Source organism: Cotesia glomerata, linkage group LG1, assembly GCF_020080835.1.
Source record: "Cotesia glomerata isolate CgM1 linkage group LG1, MPM_Cglom_v2.3, whole genome shotgun sequence".
NCBI lineage: Eukaryota > Metazoa > Arthropoda > Insecta > Hymenoptera > Braconidae > Cotesia > Cotesia glomerata.
This window is the reverse complement of record NC_058158.1, coordinates 30,036,903-30,059,181: the sequence shown is the minus strand read 5'-3', so window position 1 is coordinate 30,059,181 and position 22,279 is coordinate 30,036,903. Positions and strand designations below refer to the sequence as shown.

Here is a 22,279-nt window from a genome sequence, read left to right as displayed (position 1 = left end):
ATATAACATGAATATTAAAGTTTGATTGATTGATTAATTAATTAATGAAATGAAAAAATAAATTTATTGATTTAATTAATTAATTAATTTATTGAGAAGATAAATAAATAAATTTATTGACACGGGCGTGTTGCGTTCATGTGTATCCGATTTTACGGATATACATATAGATAGGCACTATAGATTCGTGATCTTTTTAATAAAAACTAATGATAATGATAAATAAAAAAAAATCTATATATAAATAAATATGTGTATGATTAAAAAAAAAATACTAAAAAAATAATGATCGAAATGGTCGTGTAGAAAAAATTGAACTAGATAAATAATCCTGTCTACTTAATCGATGTCTGTATTTTGAGATATATGTTATATTACTTAAATAACAAATAACGATTGTAAGTCTAAATGAAATTCTATAGATTATTTATAAATATAAGCGGCAAACTTCTAAACTTTTGAGTAAAATTTATTTGGACGAGTGTTAATTAATAATTGACTTATAAAAAAAAAAGAAATATTATTTATAACTGAAGCAGGATTAATATCAAAAAAATATATGACATGATATGTATTGTGATTAGAGAGCGTGGATTGGACACGTGGGCGTGTTGATGTATTTTAAAAATATATTTAACAAGTTAACGACAATGAGAGACTAGAATGAAACATTTAAAAAATTAGTATTTAAATATTACGTCAACAGCTCGATTGTTAGTGCACAGCGACAGCAATAGTAGATAGGAACTCGAAAGTATGTTATATATAATATGAAAAATGAGTAAATTATATTATATTATATACGATATATATATATATATATATATATATATATATATATATATATATATATATATATATATATATATATATATATATATACGAAAATTTTAAATGAGACATCGCGATGACGATTTTAATTAACTTGCCCGATAATAATTCTGTACAATTAATTGACTATCAAAAAATAATTTCTAAATTTATAATAAAAATTACGATTTTGCATATCTTGCTGAATTTAATAATCTTTACTCGTCTATCGTGAATTTCATCTGAAATACATTTTATTGACAGAAATTGATAAAGTACTCTAATCAGATTATAAATATATATTTATATTTATATAGAATTGATACACGGATTATATTATGGTGAAAATTATTCCGATACTCGATTAAAGTGTCTCGGATTTTAGTGATAATTTTTTATTTGAGAATGAATATTAAACAAAGAAAATTTTAAAAAGTAATATTTTAACTTTTCTTCTGATAATCGGTTATTTATTAATTATTAATAAATCCGCCATGTTCAGTCTCACTATAGGGAAGATTAAAATCAACTTGAATTATGATTGAGATATGTATTGAGTACTGAGTAATTTTTACCATAAAATTTCCGTATGAGAAACAATATTAAAGCAATATAAATAAAACTTTGTCGACGAAAGATTCAATCTAATTGCTGCATCGTAACAAAACAAAGTATTTCAACGCAGAGTTGATGAATAGATTACTATTATATTTAATAGTAATCATTATTACTATTAATTATTATAAATTATAAAATTTATTGAAAGAAGAAACAAATGACAAAATATTATAGTTAAATAATTAAATTAAATTTTATTGTCAGTTGCGATTTGTATTTTATAATTTTATTACATTGATTAATTGATTAATTAATTATATATATATATATATATATATATATATATATATATATATATATATATATATATATATATATATATATATAAATATTATTATTAATCATATGTATGTGTATTATAAATATCCATGCGTATGATATATGTATTTTGTGAGTATATTAGTGATCGGCACTGCATAGTTTATACATCATTGTTATTGAAAAAAAATTTATTATATTATTTTTATTATTATTATATAAGTAAAAAAAAATTTTAATGCTGTTTGAATTAAGTTACTACGTTGTAAATACAGATTGAAAAATAGATAGTCAACGAAGATCAGACAATTAATAATTAAAATAATTTTAAATCAACAAATAATTGATAAATAATCAACATATAATTAATAAATAAATAATAAATACCGTGTTTTTTTGAGTGCACAATTGCTCGTATGATCATTATCATGTAAAAACAAAATTAATTAATTAATAAATAAATAACAACGTACGTATTGTATTATATATATTATAAAAAAATTCATTAATTAACAAGCTTGGAGTTAATTGAATTATTATTATTAATAATAAGTTTAACTGTTGATAATAAAATTTTATTTTAATTTGTTTCTATTATTATAGTTTATTAGTTTGTTTCATTTCTTCTTTTGTTATTGAGAATAAAATCACCTCTAGGCTGTGAGATGCGAGCTAAGCAGCGATAATCTTGCTCGAAACCTCAATCATATGTGTCAAATGAATAAATTTAACCTTTATCATACTAACTATATAAAATATTAATTAAAAAATAATAATAATAATCTTTACGTAAATTATAAATTATAAATATATAAAACACATTAATAAACATATTACACAATATTTCAAATCTTAATCACCCGTTAATGACGATCGAATTATATTTTAATCGGTTTTCGGCATTTAACTTCACGTACAACAATATTTAAGTAATTATTATTACTACCATTATTATATATACATTTAATTATCGAGCCATATGAAGGTAAATGGATAATATATAAATACATAAATTATCTTAATTAATAGAATTAAGATAAGAAAAATGTTTAACAGAGACAGTAAAAAGTATTCACTTATTATTGCGATATTATATATTTGTAGATACAGAACAAAATAGTCGTCTGGCTAGAGAGTAAAAATATAGAGTCAATACTGTGAGATACCTATAATCCGCATAGATGCTAGTAAATAATTATTAACTTGTAATTAAATTATACTTAATAAAAATAAGATAAATTCTATGATAAAAAGAAGGTATTACGATTAAATTGATTTAAAATAAATTTTAAAAATTCACATTATTCCATGTAATTATTTATCTCCCAATTTATTTGATTTTTATTCTTCTCAAATTATTTTCTCGATTACATTTATTCATTGTTTTTTACCTGAAAAGCTGTCCTACTCACCTCTTTTTCAGTGATATTAATTCAGGAGAAGAAATGTTTATTTCAATGCATTAGAAAATAAATTTACAATAAATACTCACATTTTTTAGAATAAATATTATTATTTATTATATATTATTATACTTTGTTTTCAAGCGAATTGGAACATTACAATAACATTTATTGTTTTTGTTTGGTGTAATCGTATACAACAGTTATGATATGATTCATTGACATTTATTTCTTCCTCTAGAGTCAACTACTATTTTTAATAATAAGAATAATAATTATTATTAATATGAAACTTAACAAACAATTAATACACTTAACATGTTTACATGTTCATTTATGTAAACATGTATATTTTATCGCTTTCATCGCATAATCACAATTATAATATAAATCAACAATAAATAATTCAATTAAATTTTATATTTATAATTTGCCAACTTTTTAATTGAGAAATAATTTTTTAATTAGTTAGTTAACAACAAATATCAGTTTATTACTAATTGACTAGTCAATAGTCACTAAATAATTAAATAAATTTAATATATATAAATTCTTTGGATATTCCGATTAAAACTTAATCATAAATACGTTATTAATTATTTAATATACTTATTACCATTTTAATTGTCAATTATTATATTTATTTCAACAATGCAACGTACACATATCAACATCAATATTAGTAACATCTATACACTCAAACATATACACTCCAAATATATATACTATTTATACTTTTGCAATATAGAGGAACTCTGATACAAACAAAAGAAAAAAAAATGCAATATAATTTTTTGGGAAAAATTTTTTTTACGAAAAAGTTTAAAAACTTCATTTGGCGTTTTTTCTCTTAAATACAGACAAAATAAATTATTCATCTATTTAGACTATAATATGAAAAATAAAACTTCATTTTAATGCCCTAGTTTCACAAAGTGCTTTATCTTGTAACGTTAATTGCATTCTTATATTATATCCTTAATTTTCACATAAAATTTAGTTTTTGACATGATAAAGTTATTTTATTATAACAAATGTTAAAATTCAAATTAAAAATTTTTACTTTTGCAAAATTTATGAAATTAATAACAATATAAAAATAATTATTTATTAACTTGCAATTTTAATTAATCAAACTTGTAATTTATAAAAATATTTGTAACTTTTATTTAAAAATTTTTTTCTTTTCCGCGCGGTCTTAAATCATTTGATTAATAAAATACATCTGAAGGCAAAATAGGGGCTGGTAATTGGGTACTTAACTCAATCTACATTATGTTTCAAATTTATAAGATTACATCAGCTATAAAAAAAAAATTTCTAAGCATCCCAATACTTAATTCGTCCAAATATTATATTTTAAGCAAATAAAAAATTTGTCTAAATCAAAAAAAAGTTTTTTATTTTACTCAAAATTCCTCTATACTATTAAAGATCATAAATTTTATTTCTATATATATATATATATATATATATATATATATATATATATATATATATATATATATATATTTCTATATATATATATATATTAATTTCACAAGTCGTACGATATAGGGCTGGTCGTTATTTTTCCCGAATAAGAGTCACCCTAGTATTACGTGACCCAAAAAATGAGTAACAAAAAATAAATCCTTTTGTTTCATAAATAAATAAGTAACAAATAATTAAATTTTACTAATTGTATTTTATATTGTAAGAGCGTATATATGTAGCAATTTGTACGTATATCATGATATAATGAATTTAATGAAAATAAATGAGCGCAAGCCAAGTAGATTGTAGGTGATAAATAAAAATAAATATAATACTTGGCTCTTTGGAATATTATTGACTCGTTAATTAATTAAATATAAAGTTGAGTTGAGTTTTATTGGGAGTTGTTAGTGTTCGCTGATTAAGACGAGCTAAGCGTTTACTTTAAAAATCAGTTAGCGGTCGTTTCGCAAGCCACTCGACGATCTCTGGAATCTCGTGAACTCGTTGTTTTAATCCACGAAGTCCTGGATAATTATCCAGAGCAGCTACACCAAAAATTTGCTCGAAATTCTCGAGAGCTACTGCCAAAACAAAGTCCGCCCATGTTGTCTGAAATTTTTCATTATTATTACATTATCATATATTTTATTTTTCAAAGGTGTTTATTGATTAATTAGTACACAGAAAAAAAGGTTAACTTGAGCCAAGAAAATATTTTTCTTCCTAATCATTTTCTTGTGTCGAAAAAAAATTTTTTTTTGACACAAGAAATTTCACTTATTCCAACAAAATTAATTCTTTTGCTTTAAGAAATATGTATCTTGATCCAAGAAAATTTATTTAAGTCAAGAAAATCTTGTTTTGAGAAAATTCAGCCTCTTGCTCCAAAAAATTTAGTTCTTGATAGAAGTAAATTTTCTTGTCTGGAGAAAATTTCTCTCTTGCTGCAAAAAATTAAATATCTTGATAGAAGTAAATTTTCGTTAATATTTTTATTGATTAACATATCAAATGGAAAGATCAAATATTGAATCATTTTTTTTTTTTTCATTCAATATGTATAATTACACGCTGAAATAATATAAAATGGGTATCAAATATTTTCGAGAAAAATTTTCTCAAGGTGGCGCTGCTTCCATAAAGTATCTAAAAATCTTGATCAAATATAAAAATTTATTGTATCAAGTATTTATGATAATTTGAATTAAGAAAAAATTACTTCCACCAAGAATAGAATTTCAAGAAAAATTTTTACTTCGGCCAACACAACTTCGGTCTTCCTTCAGGCACCCGAAAATTTTCTTGAGCCAAGAATTTTGTTCTTCAGTCAAGAAATTTTTCTTTCTGTTTATATTAGACCATATAATGTATTTTGATCAACAACAATATCGACGTTCTAATTAGCAAATTGTCTAACTCTATTTTAGAGAATCTTCTATTTGTACGAATGATATTAAATGGTTTTTTAAAGTGATAATAAATTTTGAACTAATTATCATTATTATCTAATAGAGATATAATATTTAGGTTTGAATCAATCAAATAATTTATAATTCGATTATGGCTACATCAAAATGTTAAAAAATCACCCTCTAAAAAATAAGGAGTTAGACAAATTGCTAATTAGACTGTCGATATAAACCTTTGATTCAGATTCATGTGTTGTTGTTTTTTCATTTTTTTTATTTTTATTAATAACTTTGTTTGACTTACTACTGAGCCTACGGCAAATCCGCCATTTTCAGCGATTGTTTGCTCAAACTTGTTAAGATAGAAGGGTATTGTTTCTTTAAGGAGCTTGATCTTCTTCTCTTCTTTTTTTAGAGGATCTTCTTCCGTTCTATACTGAAATATAACTGTTGAATAATATTTGTGAGTATTTATATAATTTTTATATTTTTTCTACAAGACTAAAATTTTATTAAAATATTTTAAAATTTATGGTCACTCGACAAAACATAAAAAAAATTAAAAATAAAAATGTCTCATTTGAAAAAAAAGTTGTAGTGATAAAAAACTTTATAAAGACTAATAAAGGAAAAAATATACAGTTTTTATTTACAGCTCAAATGATCCCCTTCGCCAATACGCTTTTAAAAGTAAACTTTTCACTTTATATTGAACAAAGTTTTAACGTGGAATTAGGAAATTTCATTCAAAATTCAAACGACTGTTTAAAACTTTTATGAAAGCTAGTAAAATATTCAAAATTATGATATTAAATTTAAACTTCGATACGATTTATTGAATGTAGTACATAATCCGAAATGAAGTTTATATGAGGTGAAGTAATATTCAGAAATAAAATATGAAGCAGATTTAATGCAAAGAGGATTTTATCCAACAATTGTGATGTCAATGTTCAATATAAAGTTACAACGGGTATTATAATTTAAATAAAGGTTTATTTTGGTCATGGATATTGAAATATTGTGTTGACTTCAATTTTTTTAATTTTTAGTCAGATAATCATGACAAATCGTTAATTATTTTGCTATATAAAGAATAAATTTAATAAAAATTATTTTAAGAAATTTTGAAAATAAGACTGAAAAGTTGGACAAAATTTTGTCAACTCTATTGTTTCCCGAATATTTGAAGTATAAAATTCATTTAAAAAAAAATTTTCATTTGTGTTAACAAATGGATTTTTGATAGATTAATTTTTTTTTACAATTTATTATTTTTTAAATAAAAAAAAATACTAACGAAAATTGATAACATAATATGATAATAAAACATCGATTATATGTTTAATATTTTCAAGATAGTAAGAAATGTATATTAAAAAGACATGTATAATTAACGCTTCAAATGATCGGTCAATACATCCTTGACCAGAATATCCCGACAAAAATATCCCAAATACAAAATACTTCCATCACATTCCCATCCTCGCAAATAATTTAGACAGAACTGGGTCAAAATATATATTATGAAAGGTAAAAAATTATTTTTTAAGTCAAATATGCTTAAAATTATTCTACCGTGTGGGCTAGGTGTTAAAAATTGACGTTGACGTCACAATAATTAATATGATGCTAATAAAAAAAAAAACCAAGAGATTTATAAAGAATTTGCGTGGGTTTTTAATCTCACCAGTCTGTAGCTCACCCTTGAAACAATTTCTTGCCAAATATTTCGTTTACAAAAAAAAAAAAAAAAAAAAAAAAAGTTGATATAAACGATTAAGTGTAAAATGTATTGGCGAAAAATGATGAGATTTCTGTTAAATGGAACATTTTCAGGGTAGTGATTATAAACTGGTATATTGATTTTAGGTTAATTACCCAACTTAAGATCCCCGAGAGTATCAACGAGTACATCGCAAAGCATTGACTCCCACTCATTTTGACCTGCAAGTCCGTATTTACGGGCGAGAAATCTTCCCACTGCATTGCTTTGGGCTATTGGTTTTCCGTCAATCTCCAGCACCGGCAGCATTCCGTACGGCATTGCTAATAAATCCACAATATTTTACTTATTATATATTATATAATATATAGACAATTTTTTTTGTTGCACAAATTTTTATTTCTTCCTCCTTTTAATTTTATGTTTAAATTCTAAGCGGCCCGTTATTTAAAGTTCACTGGTCATTTTTAGATGGATAATCTCGTGGATTTTTATGTATGGAGAAAAGCTGGTGAAAATAAAATTTTATGGATTAATACAAGGCAGATTACTTTTTTTTATTCGACGCACAATTTTAAATATTTATTTTTAAAGTTCATGATTTTTTTTTTAGCTCCTCATTCTACTTTTAAGCTTTGAAATCATTGAAGCCTCAAAAATTTTGTTTTTTTCATTGAAATAATTTTTTTTCATATTTTTTTATAGAGAAATAATGCTTTTTATCAAACAAAAAAAAATTAACAAACAAGAAAGCATGAAAAAATAAAACAAAAAGAAGTAAAGCATGGACAAGAAGGAAAAACAAATTTGTTTGCTAAAGTGAAATATTTTCTTGGTCCAAGTTATTAAACATTAATTTCCGATCAACTACACAAAACTTGAATGAAAAATTTCTTAACCGAAAAATCCAAGTTGTTGACGTGGTCTTAATTAGAAAAACGAAAAAATAGTTTAAATACTCGATCACTGATTATTTTCAATATTTTTTGTATTTATAGAGGACTACGTAAAAATATAAAATAAGTTAATAAAAATGATCTCAACATTAAAGACTCGTTATTTTGTAATGTAAAGTATATAGCGTTACTAATGCTAAAACAATGTATCTCATATGATACATCTTTTTGATTCTACAAAGCCAAAAGCACGGACAAACAGAGTTTTTTTTCTTCAATTAACTTGAAAATGTATGTGATATTTACATTTGTAGGAAAAATAAAAAAAATATTTTTTTGGCATACATTCTTTTTGGCTTTGAGAAAAAAATTTTTAACGCCAAAAAAGTGTATAAAAAGATTTTTATACACATTTATATTTACATTTCGTCAAAAAATTTTGTGTTAAATATTTAACACTTTTATGTGTAAATTTAACATTTATTCTGTTAAATCAACACAAAAAAGTGTTAAATATTTAACATAAAAATTTTTAACACAAAATTTTTTGACGCATTGACCCAAAATTTTTTACTGTGTACTGCTTTAAAAATTTAATATTTTTAACTACTATTATTATTTTTTATTTATTTAGTCAATTTTTCATTCTAACATCCCTAGGGTAATTGGAGCAAAAAAAATTTTTTTTTTATACTACTGTCAACTCTGCAGAACCAGAAGGGTGTACAATTTGAAATAACCCTTTTGGCATTTGTAACGCGATATAAAAATCAAAAAATAAAACTGATGATAAAATTAAAGAATCGTTATTTTGTAACGCAAACTAAATATTATTCATTATACTACTTTTTGAAATTCTTACAAGGAATTTTAATAAAGAATTAAAAAAAACCAGAATAGAAAACTTGAAAATAATTTAACTAAAAAATTTACATAACAAATTTTTCTATTTACTTTTAAATGAAATTTAACTGATTTTAAATTTAAATAGAAAGATCAAGTTTCATGAGCTTTAAAAATAAAAAAAATCAGTCTCCATATTTGATAAAAAAATATTTAAAACTCAGTAAAAGAAAGTTTAGCTTCTCAAACTCGTGCTAACATTTTTTGCTTCACTTGTTCACTTGTTCATAAGTTCAGCAATTTTTATGTTGCTTGAATAAAAAAAAAGTTTCGTTCACTTTCCAGTTTCCAGAGAGACGCGGGTGGATCTGTTAGAGGTTTGTACAAGCATGAAATTAAAGGCGTCAGATTGTGTTTGTTTTTTTATTTTTAAAGGATTAAGGATTATCATTATTATCAAAAAGCCTTGAACTTACATCTCTTAACTTCAGGCCAGCGTTCCTTTGGGACTCGTTCATCGATGTAATCCACACCGGCGTGTGCAAAAATGTAACGGATGTGCTCGGCTCTTCCTCGGGCATTGAAGTAAATTAACTTATAGCTGGACTTTTGCTCTTCCGACATCCTGTTAAGCTATTCGGCTGGACTGTACTGGCTGCACTGGAAATCTAAACATGATAAAATTACCCAGTGATTTCTTTATACATTTATTCATTAAAAAAATAGAGCTAAGAATTAAGTAATAAAAAGAAAAAAATCCTAACTTTTTACACCAGTAGAGTAAAAAATTATTTAAACATTAAAGTTATAATTTTCATGAATACTGAATCTCATGTCAAACCAGTAATAAAAGAAAAATTATGTTATTTGTAAGAAAATATTTTAAATATGAGTTATACTTCGATACTTAGTAAATTACATGGATCCACACTGATAGAAGGATTTGTTAATAATATTTAATAAGCTTTATTAACAATTAATAAGTGATTTTTAAACATTATGTGATTTAACAAATATTTGATTGGAATCTTAAATGAGTCTCGATGATTATAACATCAGAATGAGTTTATATCTTCAAAATTATCATTAGTTGACAAAATACAATGTGATTTCTTAATTATTTGACATTTTTAAAGATATGAGCTCATCTCGATATTACACTTATCCAAGACCTTTCATTTTGAGTACCAACGTGAATTTATCATATATTTTATAGATCATATTTGTGAAATATTTTAAAATCTATTTTTAAATTGTTCTAAAAATGTCCACAAATTATTCAAAATATATTCTTAAATTATTCGAAAAATGTTCCACACAAAATTTTAAGGACATAATTTTTATTAAATATTTGAAATAGACTAAAATTGTCCAAAAAGTGTTCTTGAAATGTCCAAAAAAATACTTAAAATTCATGAAAAAGTGCCTCAAATGAACTTTTTCAAAATTTCCGATTATTTATAAGATGTCCTAAAAATGTTACTTATTGTGTCAGGTTTTGATGTCCAGGCTTGGGACATTTTTGGAAAAATTTTTTTTAATACAGGTTAATTATCGACATTTTTAAAACTATAAGCTTATTTTGATGTTACACTCATTGAGACCTTTCAATACCCACATTAATTTTTTTTATATTTCACAAATATTATATATGAAAAAAATATGAAAAATTCACGTGGGTACTCAAATGAAAGGTCTCGACGAATATAATATCGAAATAAACTTATATCTTTAAAAATATCATTAGTTGATAAGATACAATGTCATTTCTTAATGATTGACATTGAAAATAATTATTAATAAATTTAATGAGTACAGAAATTGTTTTCAATTAAATGAATTTATTAACAATAAATTCTTCTATCAGTGCGACAGTTTAATATGGTCTAATGAATATCGAGTGATAAACTTTCGAAAACTTTAAATATTATAAGAACATAAAAAAAAGCAATAAAAAATTTTTCTCAGATTGTTTTTGAGCGGATTAAAAAATGAATCGACAGTTATCGAAATCGCAATCAGATATTTAGCAAAATTATCGTTAAGTTACAAGCCAACGATGCCGTAATATTTCAGCACAATCACGAGAAACAATCTGACGTTTTCTATTCTTCAACATAGAGTTAAGTACTCTGTAGTCGGGGATGCGTGGTATATCGTAGATTAGTAAGACTACCGTCTCGCTGTTGGTCTTAGCCCAATTCGCCAGAAATCTTTATCGAGCGTAGTAAGATTCTTGAAGGCTGATTAAGTCAGAAAGGCAGCACACGCAACCCGATCATTAGTTTCGTAAATAAACTGCTCTAATAATCAGATAATGGGAACTATTTATTTAGCCTTTTTCAAGTAGATTTTTTGGAGTAAAGTTCTACGGGAAATCTTACACCTTTCGCAGAAACAAATCTAAAAAAAATTTATTTAAATTTTATTTGATATATGTATCAAGAATTGAATTCAAATTATTTCTTTCTTCACAATAATTCAATACAATACCCATTTCCAAATGAAATTAATCTAGTTAATCCACTACCTTTACTTTGATCTCATCTTTCCTTAAAATTATTTAATTAAAATTATTTTTAATTTTCCTATCTCTCAATCAAGGTTACACTTTTCTTTTCAACGAATAATTTAATTTCACGGCGACTTTTATTCAGTATTAAATTGAAAAGATTTTCACTCCAGTTAATATTTTAACTTAACTATGAATATGTAAATATATAAGACTAAAATGCATTAAAAATAGCCGAGTTTATATTTCAACTTAAAAAGTAAAATCCTCGTAAAAGTACTGTTCAAACCAGGTCATAATGTACTAAGTCACTTGTTTCTTAACTTTAATTTCTGCTACTCAACTTCCCTGTTCATATATACTCGATCATATTCATATATTTACGTATATATATATATATATATATATATATATATATATATATGACCTTTATCTTTATCTATATTTACCCATTGCATAGTGAGTATTTGAATACGAACGACAATAGCAAGGTCCCGCGTTTAGTTTCTCAAAGGAACAAACTGAAGGATAGTGGCCTTGGAGTTTTGTTTGTTGTGTCGCTGAGCAAAAATGATATTCACATATTTGTACAGATGTTTCATTTGGTTTTATTTGTATAACCATATTTCGCTTCATTTTCTCTGTATTGTGCTTTGCTTTGGTTGTTTCACTCGGTATTCGGGTATTTTTTCGATACAATAGAGTTTTCTGAGCGACTTGACTCTTCACATTTTTTATCGTTATATTTATCCTCAATGTTGAGTGATGAAAAATATCATCAAGACTATCAAGTTAAATTTATTCTTATTTTTAAATATTCACTGATAAAAAATTAACTTGAGATAAAAATTCATGAACCTATCAAAGTATTGTGAAGAATTGTATTAGCTTGAATCAAACAAAAAAAAATTTTCTTGACTAAGAAATTTTAATTTTTCTTTTAGTAAATATCTTTTCTTTTTTGGAAAAAATTTAATTTTTTTTCAGTGAATGAAAAATTTTCTCAAGAAAACAAGATCTATAAAATTCAGAAAAAATTATTTACAAGCATTGAAAAATTGATAATTTCTCGAATTTAATCAGCTAAATCATATTTTAAAGTTAATTCTAATCAAAAATCTTTTTTTTTTTATTAATGTTCGATGGACAAAAGTTTATTAAACATCGCAAAATACTTTTTTTCTTATTCGCAAGAGACTAATCATTAATTTTATCAGTGCTATACATAAGGGTAAAGGTAGCAGTTCTATTCGCCGAATGATCCTGTTTGAAAATACTTTTATTCTTATCTGATCAGAATTACAAACTTAGGGACGATCAAACGATTCAGGATCGCTCGTAATCTTCAATTCTATAGTAAAGTCCCAGAATGAATCATAAAAATAAAAATAAAACTTTAGTTCTTATGCCATAATTTACTATCGTTGTTATACTTTAATTACTTTTTAATCCATATAAAAATAAAGAAATTTATTTAATTCTCAAGAAATTTAGGTCTTGAAATAGGTTACTCAATAAAATTCTCAAAAGAAAATTATTCATGACCGCCATAAAATTTTATTGCAAAAGGATTCAATAAAATGCAATCTTCTACTCCTTCGACGGGTGTTGCAATATAAAAAAATTCCGACTGTAGTATCAGTCCGGCTACATCGGTGGATGCACAACATGCATGCACTAAAAAAAATTGAAAGTAAACTCTGAGAGCATTTTCAATTCGAATTCTCGGCGACGCTTGAAGTTTTAACTAAATATAAATCAGCAGTTGAAGCAAATACAGTTTTTTTAGGTTTCGTGAAGGAGATTTTATTTTGGTTGGCATTTTCGAAAGATTCTAAATTTTTCTTTTAATTTATATTTAATTGATGACAAATTTATTTAATGTAGATTTAAATAGAAATAAAATTTCGTATTTATCAAAAAATTGACTAACTATTAAGTACTTAAATTTTTTCATTTTATCAAAAGATGATTGCTTTATACTTTTTCCTTCAAAGGCAAATTGCTATTTCGCTTTATCAAAACTTTGCGCTACTTATGTATTCAACTTTTGTAATTTTTGAAACGGAAAGTCAGTAAATATAAATTAACTTTTTTTTTATAAATGCTCTTTTGGCTATAAGAATTTTTTTCACAAAGCCAAAAGGCGGTACGTCAAAAAAATTTTTTTTTTATTTTTTTCACAGATTTATACATAATATAAATTTTCAACTTGTTCAAAGAAAAAAAATTTTTTTATACACCCTAATGGCATTAATGACGCGATATAAAATTTATGAAGTAACATAGAAATTTGAATTTAATTTTTTTTTTAAGTTTAATCTTGAATAAAAATTACGATATTAACTTTGTGATTTTACTTCCACATACTCTAAATAAATCTGAATACAAGCTCGGCTTAAAAGCTAATTAATTTTAATGTCAGTTTGTATGACAAAAAAGTCTTTGACTTTAATCCTAATTTTTCACTGAAGGTTATAAAGGAAAATATTAACCAACCATCTATACAATAAGACACCTGTTTCTTTATGTACAGTGACAATAGAAGCATTTTAATATTGTTCCATTATAAGTGATCTAGTAAAAGAGCTGTTACAAGCGATGAAAATATTAAGTACATGGAATACAATACAGATATTTCTTTTAATAGCTCAAATAAAAGGTGTTAGGTGAGGAAGAATAGCGGCGATAAAAGATACTGGAACAAAAGGATATAAGGTATCATTTTATCGCATCTCCAGTTTCTCCTAATGAGTGTACCACGTCATTAGACTGTTTCAAGAAAATTTATTTTTATTTTTTGCTGTAGGTTTTCATTAATTAAAATGTAACCGAACACTGATTGCAGACCTCCACTACGATGGTAAATTTTTCTGACAGTATTATTTATTGGAAAAATCCACTGATAAAATGAATTTGTAGAAATCAAGTGAACATTTTTTTTTAATGTAAAGTTTTTTTTTTTTATGAGAATGAACGTGGTGAAGCGAAATCCAATTTGACTGCGAATACTCACGTTCATAGAAAACATACAGATTGTATAGATATATGATTTGATATCGTGTATTGATAATGGCATCCTTTCGAGTCTTCAGGATTTGTGGAAGATCAAAAGTATTGAAAGAAATAAAAATTACAAAAAATATAAAAATAAAAAATAAGTTGACTAAAAAATATACTAAAAAAGACATTAATATCAGGAAGTAATAAAAGAACCACACTACAAGTTGGAAAAATCCAATGTACTGGATATATTTACAGTAGAATAAAATTGTAACAATTGTACATTTGAAATATTTTGAAAAATAAATAAAAAATTATTGAAATTGAAATTATGTTAGAAAATAAGTGTTTTATAATATAATAAAAACTACTTTATAATATAATAATAATGATAATGACGTTGATTAATTCAAACAATATAAATTAAAAGCATCTACAAACCACGCTGTTATTTTAATTGTTAACTTTTCTGAGCAAGCTTTTATTTTTTAAAATACATGTCGTACAAGTACGGATCTCTGCATACATTGTCTCTGTACCATTTATTCATTCACTAGGTACATTATGTATATTATGTATGCATACAGATAGTAGCATACTGCAAAGTTTATTCATCTAATTATTTAAAACAACATACTTCAACTTTATTATTTTAGCAATTATTATCTTCTAACTGGGACTAATTATTTTAATTAAACTACATTAGCGTAAATTCCATTTTGCGTATTTTTAAATTATGCAAGTTTTAGATTTTAATTATTTGCATTTAATATGGGTGAATGATTTGTTATAAATTAGGAAAGTCAAATAATTTATAAAAAACAGAACGCAAAAAAAACTTTTTTCTCATATTTTAAAACAAATTGGATTTAATAATGAATTAATCATAAAAATATTTTAAATATCTTACAAAAATATTGAAAAAAATTTTTGCAACATTTCTATAACTTTTATTATTTTTTTAAATAATATTTATTATAAAAAATTCTATGCATCATAAATAACAAATTAAACCTTAATGTAAAAAAATTGAAATTGATATTTATGAGTTTATTATAAAGCTATATTATTTGTTTAAAAATATAAATGTAAAAATTAAATCCATAATAATAATAACTAATAACTAATACTATAACTAATAATAATAACTAATACTAACTTTTCAACTTCATTAAAAAAAAAATGATCTTCAAAAGTCGGAACTTATAATTTTTGGACATAACTAATACAATCATGCCGTTCAAGTTTCCAATGTTGTTTCAAGAGTTTCGTCGACTGAAACAGTCGATTCATCATCTCAAGTTCACTTGACTTTTTATTATGTATAATTTGTAATTGTATAAATGTCACTCTGACATCCGACATTTTAGTTTTTTACCAAACCATTTATTATTGACCGGTTAAAAATTATAATCAACAATCACGATCAGATTTCAATAAACTGACATTCATCACAATGCTTTGCGCTTTTTCCACCTGTTCCAATTGAAATCTATAAACCAAAACATAACTAAAAATTTATTCCAATGATAATTGTCACTTTGGAAGTCTAATTCCCAGTCGTTACAATTTACAATTGCTAAATATTCAATAATATTAAAAATAAATTTCATTTAAATCATTAACATTTATCGCAACTTTTAGATAAATAAATTATTTTTTTAGATATGCAGCGAAGAAATTTGAAATGTAAATAAAATTTCATTTTAATAAATTTTCTAGTCGATGGACTTTTTTAACTTAGCACAAAATAAAAAAAATAATGGACTATTAAATTACAAGTACTTTTAACAAACTCGCACTAATCGTATTGAACGGACAATAGAATAAAAGAGAATAATAAAATCAGTAAAAAGTGTGCAGTACTTTTATGTGAATTGCTAGATTTAAATTTCCCGCATGTGCACAGCGAGAGTATTTTGAAATAATTAAGTAAATCTCATGTTGCAAAAGAAAATAAATAGAAATAAAGAGGGATTGTAGAATTTGACGAGCAATCACACTAATTGCAATTATTTCGACGAGTCGGCTTTGGCGAAGTAGATACATTTCGAGGCACTTTATGTTACAGAGGGATTATTGTTCTTAGCATTGTTATATAAGCATTCTGATATCGTTAGGTATTGTTTGGGCTGAATGGATTAATTAATCGAGCATTAATGGTGACGCACACTGGTGCAGATCGTTCGAAGAGATTGATTGGCAACATAGGATGCATTGGACTCCCATCGTATCACTATTCTGATTCATTGTTAACTCTATTAATAAAGCATTGCAGTAAAATTGTTATAAACAAATGCTCTTCAACAATAGTTTAGAAATAAACTTTAATCACTTATAAACTTTTATATCAAATTAATAAATAAAAAGAAAAACTAGTCTAATAATTAGTCTAATAACTAGTCTAATAAAAACTAGTCTAGTATTAATAATTGCCTTTTTCAGATGAAATTTAACTTTGTTATTTTCAAATTTAAGGACCAAGTTCAAAGTCTGTAATTTGACAGTGACATTAATTACCAATGTAATATACTTAGAAAACCAATTCGTTCGCCAAGGGTCGTATAAATAACGACGTAAGTTAAGAGAAAGTCGTTACACTTGTGTTTTATTTTATTTGAAATCCCAATTCTCTTGACCAAAAAGTTAATCCATTATCTACAGATGTCCTACACTATATTATGTTAGATAGTATTATATTATACGAAGGTAAATCTTTTGGAACCGACAAAGTGTGTCTTTAAATCCAGAACGACCGATAAAAAGCTGGACAGAGTATTATCGATTAGAAATATAAATACCAAGTTATGAATAATAAACGTAAATCTATCACAAGAAATTGTCTAAAACATAAATTGAGAGTTACTTTTAAATAAGTAATAGCCGTTTATTCTAGAGCATTGAGGTGGTTGAACTAGTGTCGTAGAAGCCTAGGGTTTTCGCTGAAAATCAATGTTTTAATATATATATGTGCCTATGAAGTATTACTTTGTCGTCGAAATTTTTCCCTCGAATTATTCCAATTGGAAACACTGGTTTATTAATAGCCCACACCGCAAGATAAATAAAATTCCACTTTTATTTTTTCCTCTTTACCATTTATTATTTATTTTATTTAATTATTCATAAATTTATTTTTTTTTTGTCAACAGCTCGAGCATTTAGCTCAAGATTTTTATTCATACTGTCGTCATCTTTAAATTCATCAACATCTATAGTAAAGTTGTGCAAGATTGATGGTCTATCGATTGTGTGCTTTTTTGGACGCAAGGGCGTGAAGAAAAATTTTCATTGGGGTGCTGACTTGAGTTATTTATTATTTATACGCTGGGTACAAGAGTAATGACGCAGATTATTTACTCATCAAATATAAATAATAAATAATGAATAAAAAAAAAAATATCTCATTAAACTTTCCGACGGCAGTTCTCTCGTAGTACTCGCTTATTAAATTTATTCGTTAAAAAATATTTTTTAGCTTCGTTAAATTAAATTTCGTATAAAAAATAATGAATAAAAAATGAAATTTTTTTTAATTCAATAAAACTTTTTTAAAATTAAAATTAATTACTTCTTTAAAAAAAAAAAATAATAATCTATTATGAAAATGAAGAGATGCTTTAATAGTAAATGGAATATGTCACTCATGTTGATTACGAGGAACCATGAATAATTGTTGTTGTTGTAATAATAATAAATCCCCGACGGTTTTTTATTTATCATCCTACATAATTGAAATTAATTTTCTTGGTTAGCGGACGCGATTGCTCTCGCACACAGACACGAGACAACACAACAATATAATGCTTTACTTAATAAATATCCCTGTACTAATGGTTAATAGTTCATTAGATTTATTTGGCCATCGCTCCAAGTACCACGAGGTCACTCTTTGAGGTCATAAAAAATCAAATCAACTTTATTTATCAAATTGATTAGAAAATTAACTTAATTCAAAAGAAAAAAAATATTGAACCAAGAATATCAATTCAAAGAGTTAAAATATTTTGAATCAAGTCATAAACTGCAAATTTTTTTTAGTTTAAATAAATTTCACTAAATCCAATTTTTCTTCTTAGTTCAAGATGATCAAATTCTTAGAAAAGATTTTTGGCATTTAAGATTTTATCTCTGGAATCAAGATAATTTTTTTATCATTGCATAGATAATAAATCTAATAAAAGCATTCAAATGAATACCGATAAACTATTTACTTTCCAATCCCGCAAATCTGATTTCACTTTGATTATATAAAATAAATAAAAAATCTTTAAAAGCGTACTTTAATATTATATTGATAGTCGAAAAGTCGATGAGCGTCGACAAAATATCAGAGAAATAGAAAAATCTAATCTAAGATTAAAATAAAAATGAGTAAAGTTGTGATGAATGTCGCGTATGAAATTTGGCGGGTAAATAATTGTTAGTTGAATATCAGATAGATAAAAACACGAGGAACTTACTCAGAGGGTTGAGGGGAGCGGAACGGATGCAAGCAAATTTGACGTTGAACAGACACTAGAGCTCACGAAGCTCGCCTCAAACTGAACGTTAAACTCGTATGAGTCGATCCGGAGGTTTAGTTCGCTCCGTCGTTCCTTCAACTCCACTTGCGCTCCTCTCTCACTCACAATTCGACCTACCTATGCTTCGCTGTACTAGTGTACGCCGTTAAAACGTACCGCCGCGCAACCTCACTAAAATTTATGACGTACTCCCTCTAGAAGAAGAGGGTGGCCTGGACGCCCGGCGTCGGCGAACAAGTTTACACTCACCCATCGCCGGAGTATTACACTACACAACTACTCTCCAAAGAGATTTATCTTTTCACACCGGAATCGCTTCATAATCTCTTCGCTCGCTTTCTCTCTCTCTATCTCTCTCTCTCTCCCTCTACACACACACACACTAAATACACGCTATCTTAACGTACGGTTGCAGTTATTGCCGTTGAAATACTCATTTATTCTCTAAAACGTTTACCTGCTTATTAGAACGAACAATCAAAACTCATTACATTACATATGTTTTTTTTTAATTTTATAAAAATATTTTGTAAAAAATAATTTGGAGTAAGGAATTTTCCTTTGGCTGACCAAGGTGGAGCTTGATCACTGAAATACAAAAAGTTTTATTGTTAAGTTTGTTATATCAGATTTATGAATATTTTACTTGACAGGTGGTTATAAATTAGTCGCAATAATTAGTCTTGAGAAGCGAATTTTTAAATAAAGAAAATTTAATAAATATTTGCTTTATTATTTGTTAAAGAAAAAATGTTTTTTTTTAATTACTTAAAAAAAAAAATTATTTTATTGAAATGAAATTTTTCAATACAGAAATTTAGTAATAAAAATTTTTCTACATTCAATTATTTAAAATATTGGGAAATTAGACTGGAAAAAATAAATAGATGTTAAATTTTCAAAATTTGCTATTGATTAATTTTCTTAAATATTACTTTCAAATTCATTCACATGCAACACATATTCTTTCTTAATATTTTCTTCATTTAAAAGCATAGATGATAATTCTTTCTGTTTTACAATTTATTTCAATTTGACTTGATTCTTGTTGATTTTACCAGAGTTTAAAATTATTCCTTAAAAATTTTTTGATTACAATGAGAATAAAATTATTTTTTCTAAAATATATTAGGTCAAGAAAATTATTTCAATACAATAAAAATTTTGGATTCAAAATTTTTTTCGTTTATTAACGAAATAGATAATTGTACAATGACTTTAATTTTAAAAATAAATCAGATGAACCTACTCAATAAAATACTTAATATAAGAGAAATAATATCAACTTTGTTACCAAATTTTACAACGACACAGTATGAAAATTCATTTGTTATTACTGTAATTCGCTTGTGGGAGCAATTGCCTGCTGATGTAGATTCTGCGAGCTTGGAGATTTTTAAAAATAGGATGTATGACCACTTATTTAATCTGGGCATTTAACAACACTCATTTATTCAAACTTTATTATTACTTACTGAATTTTGTCAAGCCGTTGAGCAAATTGGTTAAATCGGAATGATGTTTTTTATGTTATTTATTTTTTAAATTTAGAATAGATTATAATTAAATAGTTACTATAGCAAATACTAATATGATTAATAATATTGATACTAGTCAATATTGTTAATTTATCACTCTAATTGTATACTTTTCATTATTTCTATATGTATATATGATGTACCCTTAATTATGTCTGTATTTTTTATAAGTTTGCCATTCGGCCATTAGGCCTTGGCATAATAAAGCAAATCTATCTATCTATCTAATATTTACTTTATTTAGAACCTTAAATAATAATTGCTTTTTTTACAATGTCTTACAATTTAACTTGCTTAATAAAGTCTCGTTAAAATTACCAGATTTTAAATTTACTTCTGAAAAATTATGATTCAAAACCAATCAACAGTTTCAATATTTTCAAATTTTAATTTTAAAGTTCAAAAAAATTCAAAATAAAAATAAAATCCATAAATTTTTAGAGAACGGCCTAAAATTTTTTTTTAGTCACAAAATAACAACAAAAAAATTCATAATCATTTATAAAAATGTAACACAATAATAAAAACATGAAAAGCAGATTAAAGAAAGCTGAGTAAATGAAAATCAAATCACGTCCTCGATGTTACGAATGCTTACAAAAGTTATAAATAAGAACTTATAGCTTAGCTGGTGAATGATCAAGATTTGCAAAAATATATATGGTAATAATTTACGAAGAAAAGATCCGCGTCCGCGTGTCAGTCAAGCGTATCCGGGTGTGTTGACGTTGCTTTGGAAATCAGAGTTAAGGATTTCCTTGTAACACTATCGTAGATGATTGTGTATTAGCGATAGCGAACAGGAGACGAGGACACATCAAATATTATGCCGTTAATTGACCAACCCAGAGCCAGTTAGTTTCATTACGTTCCCTCTATCTTCGTGAGTTTCACACAATGGAATACAGCCTCTTTATTCTCCTCCCTCTCCTCTCCTCTTCTTCTAGCTTCTTCACCTCATTATTTAAACTAATACATTGCAAACACCCGCCAGTATGTGGACGTCAGACCGTCTCTTATTGGTAATCCGATTAAATAATCTTGTACACAATAGCTTTCAACGAATACAACCAAGTTTGCTTTTAATTATTTAATAAGCTGTCTATTTACCGTTTTTTTTAAATTCAAACCTTATGTTTTTATAATAATAATAATAATAATTATTATTATTATTATGTTTATTCACTTTATTAGAATTCATTAGCCGACGGCCAATAACACAAGAACGAGAAGAAAAAAAAATAAGCGAGCTGAATAA

The 22,279-nt window shown here is 25.3% G+C and overlaps 1 protein-coding gene across 2 annotated transcripts; it reads right to left on the bottom strand.

Annotated features, from left to right (window-relative positions):
* Window positions 1–4,975: 4,975 nt before the first annotated feature.
* LOC123261881 (glutathione S-transferase-like) lies at window positions 4,976–19,715 on the bottom strand. Of its 2 annotated transcripts, none has more exons than XM_044723746.1 (5): window positions 19,421–19,715; window positions 9,919–10,110; window positions 7,859–8,026; window positions 6,282–6,424; window positions 4,976–5,177 (listed from the first exon to the last, which is right to left on the bottom strand). In XM_044723746.1, exons 2-5 carry the CDS (start codon window positions 10,064–10,066, stop codon window positions 5,010–5,012), a joined length of 627 nt encoding a protein of 208 aa, XP_044579681.1. In that variant the 5' UTR covers window positions 10,067–10,110; window positions 19,421–19,715; the 3' UTR covers window positions 4,976–5,009. The 2 variants fall into 2 exon arrangements, with proteins under 2 accessions (XP_044579681.1, XP_044579688.1); XM_044723753.1 differs by lacking the exon at window positions 19,421–19,715 and adding an exon at window positions 16,117–16,135.
* Window positions 19,716–22,279: the final 2,564 nt, after the last annotated feature.

Bases quoted from the DNA above. Each gene is read 5' to 3' on its own strand.
- LOC123261881 (XM_044723746.1), bottom strand. From the start codon at position 10,066: ATGTCGGAAGAGCAAAAGTCCAGCTATAAGTTAATTTACTTCAATGCC. The intron at 6,425-7,858 runs GTAATTAACCTA...ATTATTCAACAG, and splicing joins TCTCGGGGATCTTAAGTTGG to TTATATTTCAGTATAGAACG. The intron at 5,178-6,281 runs GTAAGTCAAACA...GAAAAATTTCAG, and splicing joins GATTTGCCGTAGGCTCAGTA to ACAACATGGGCGGACTTTGT.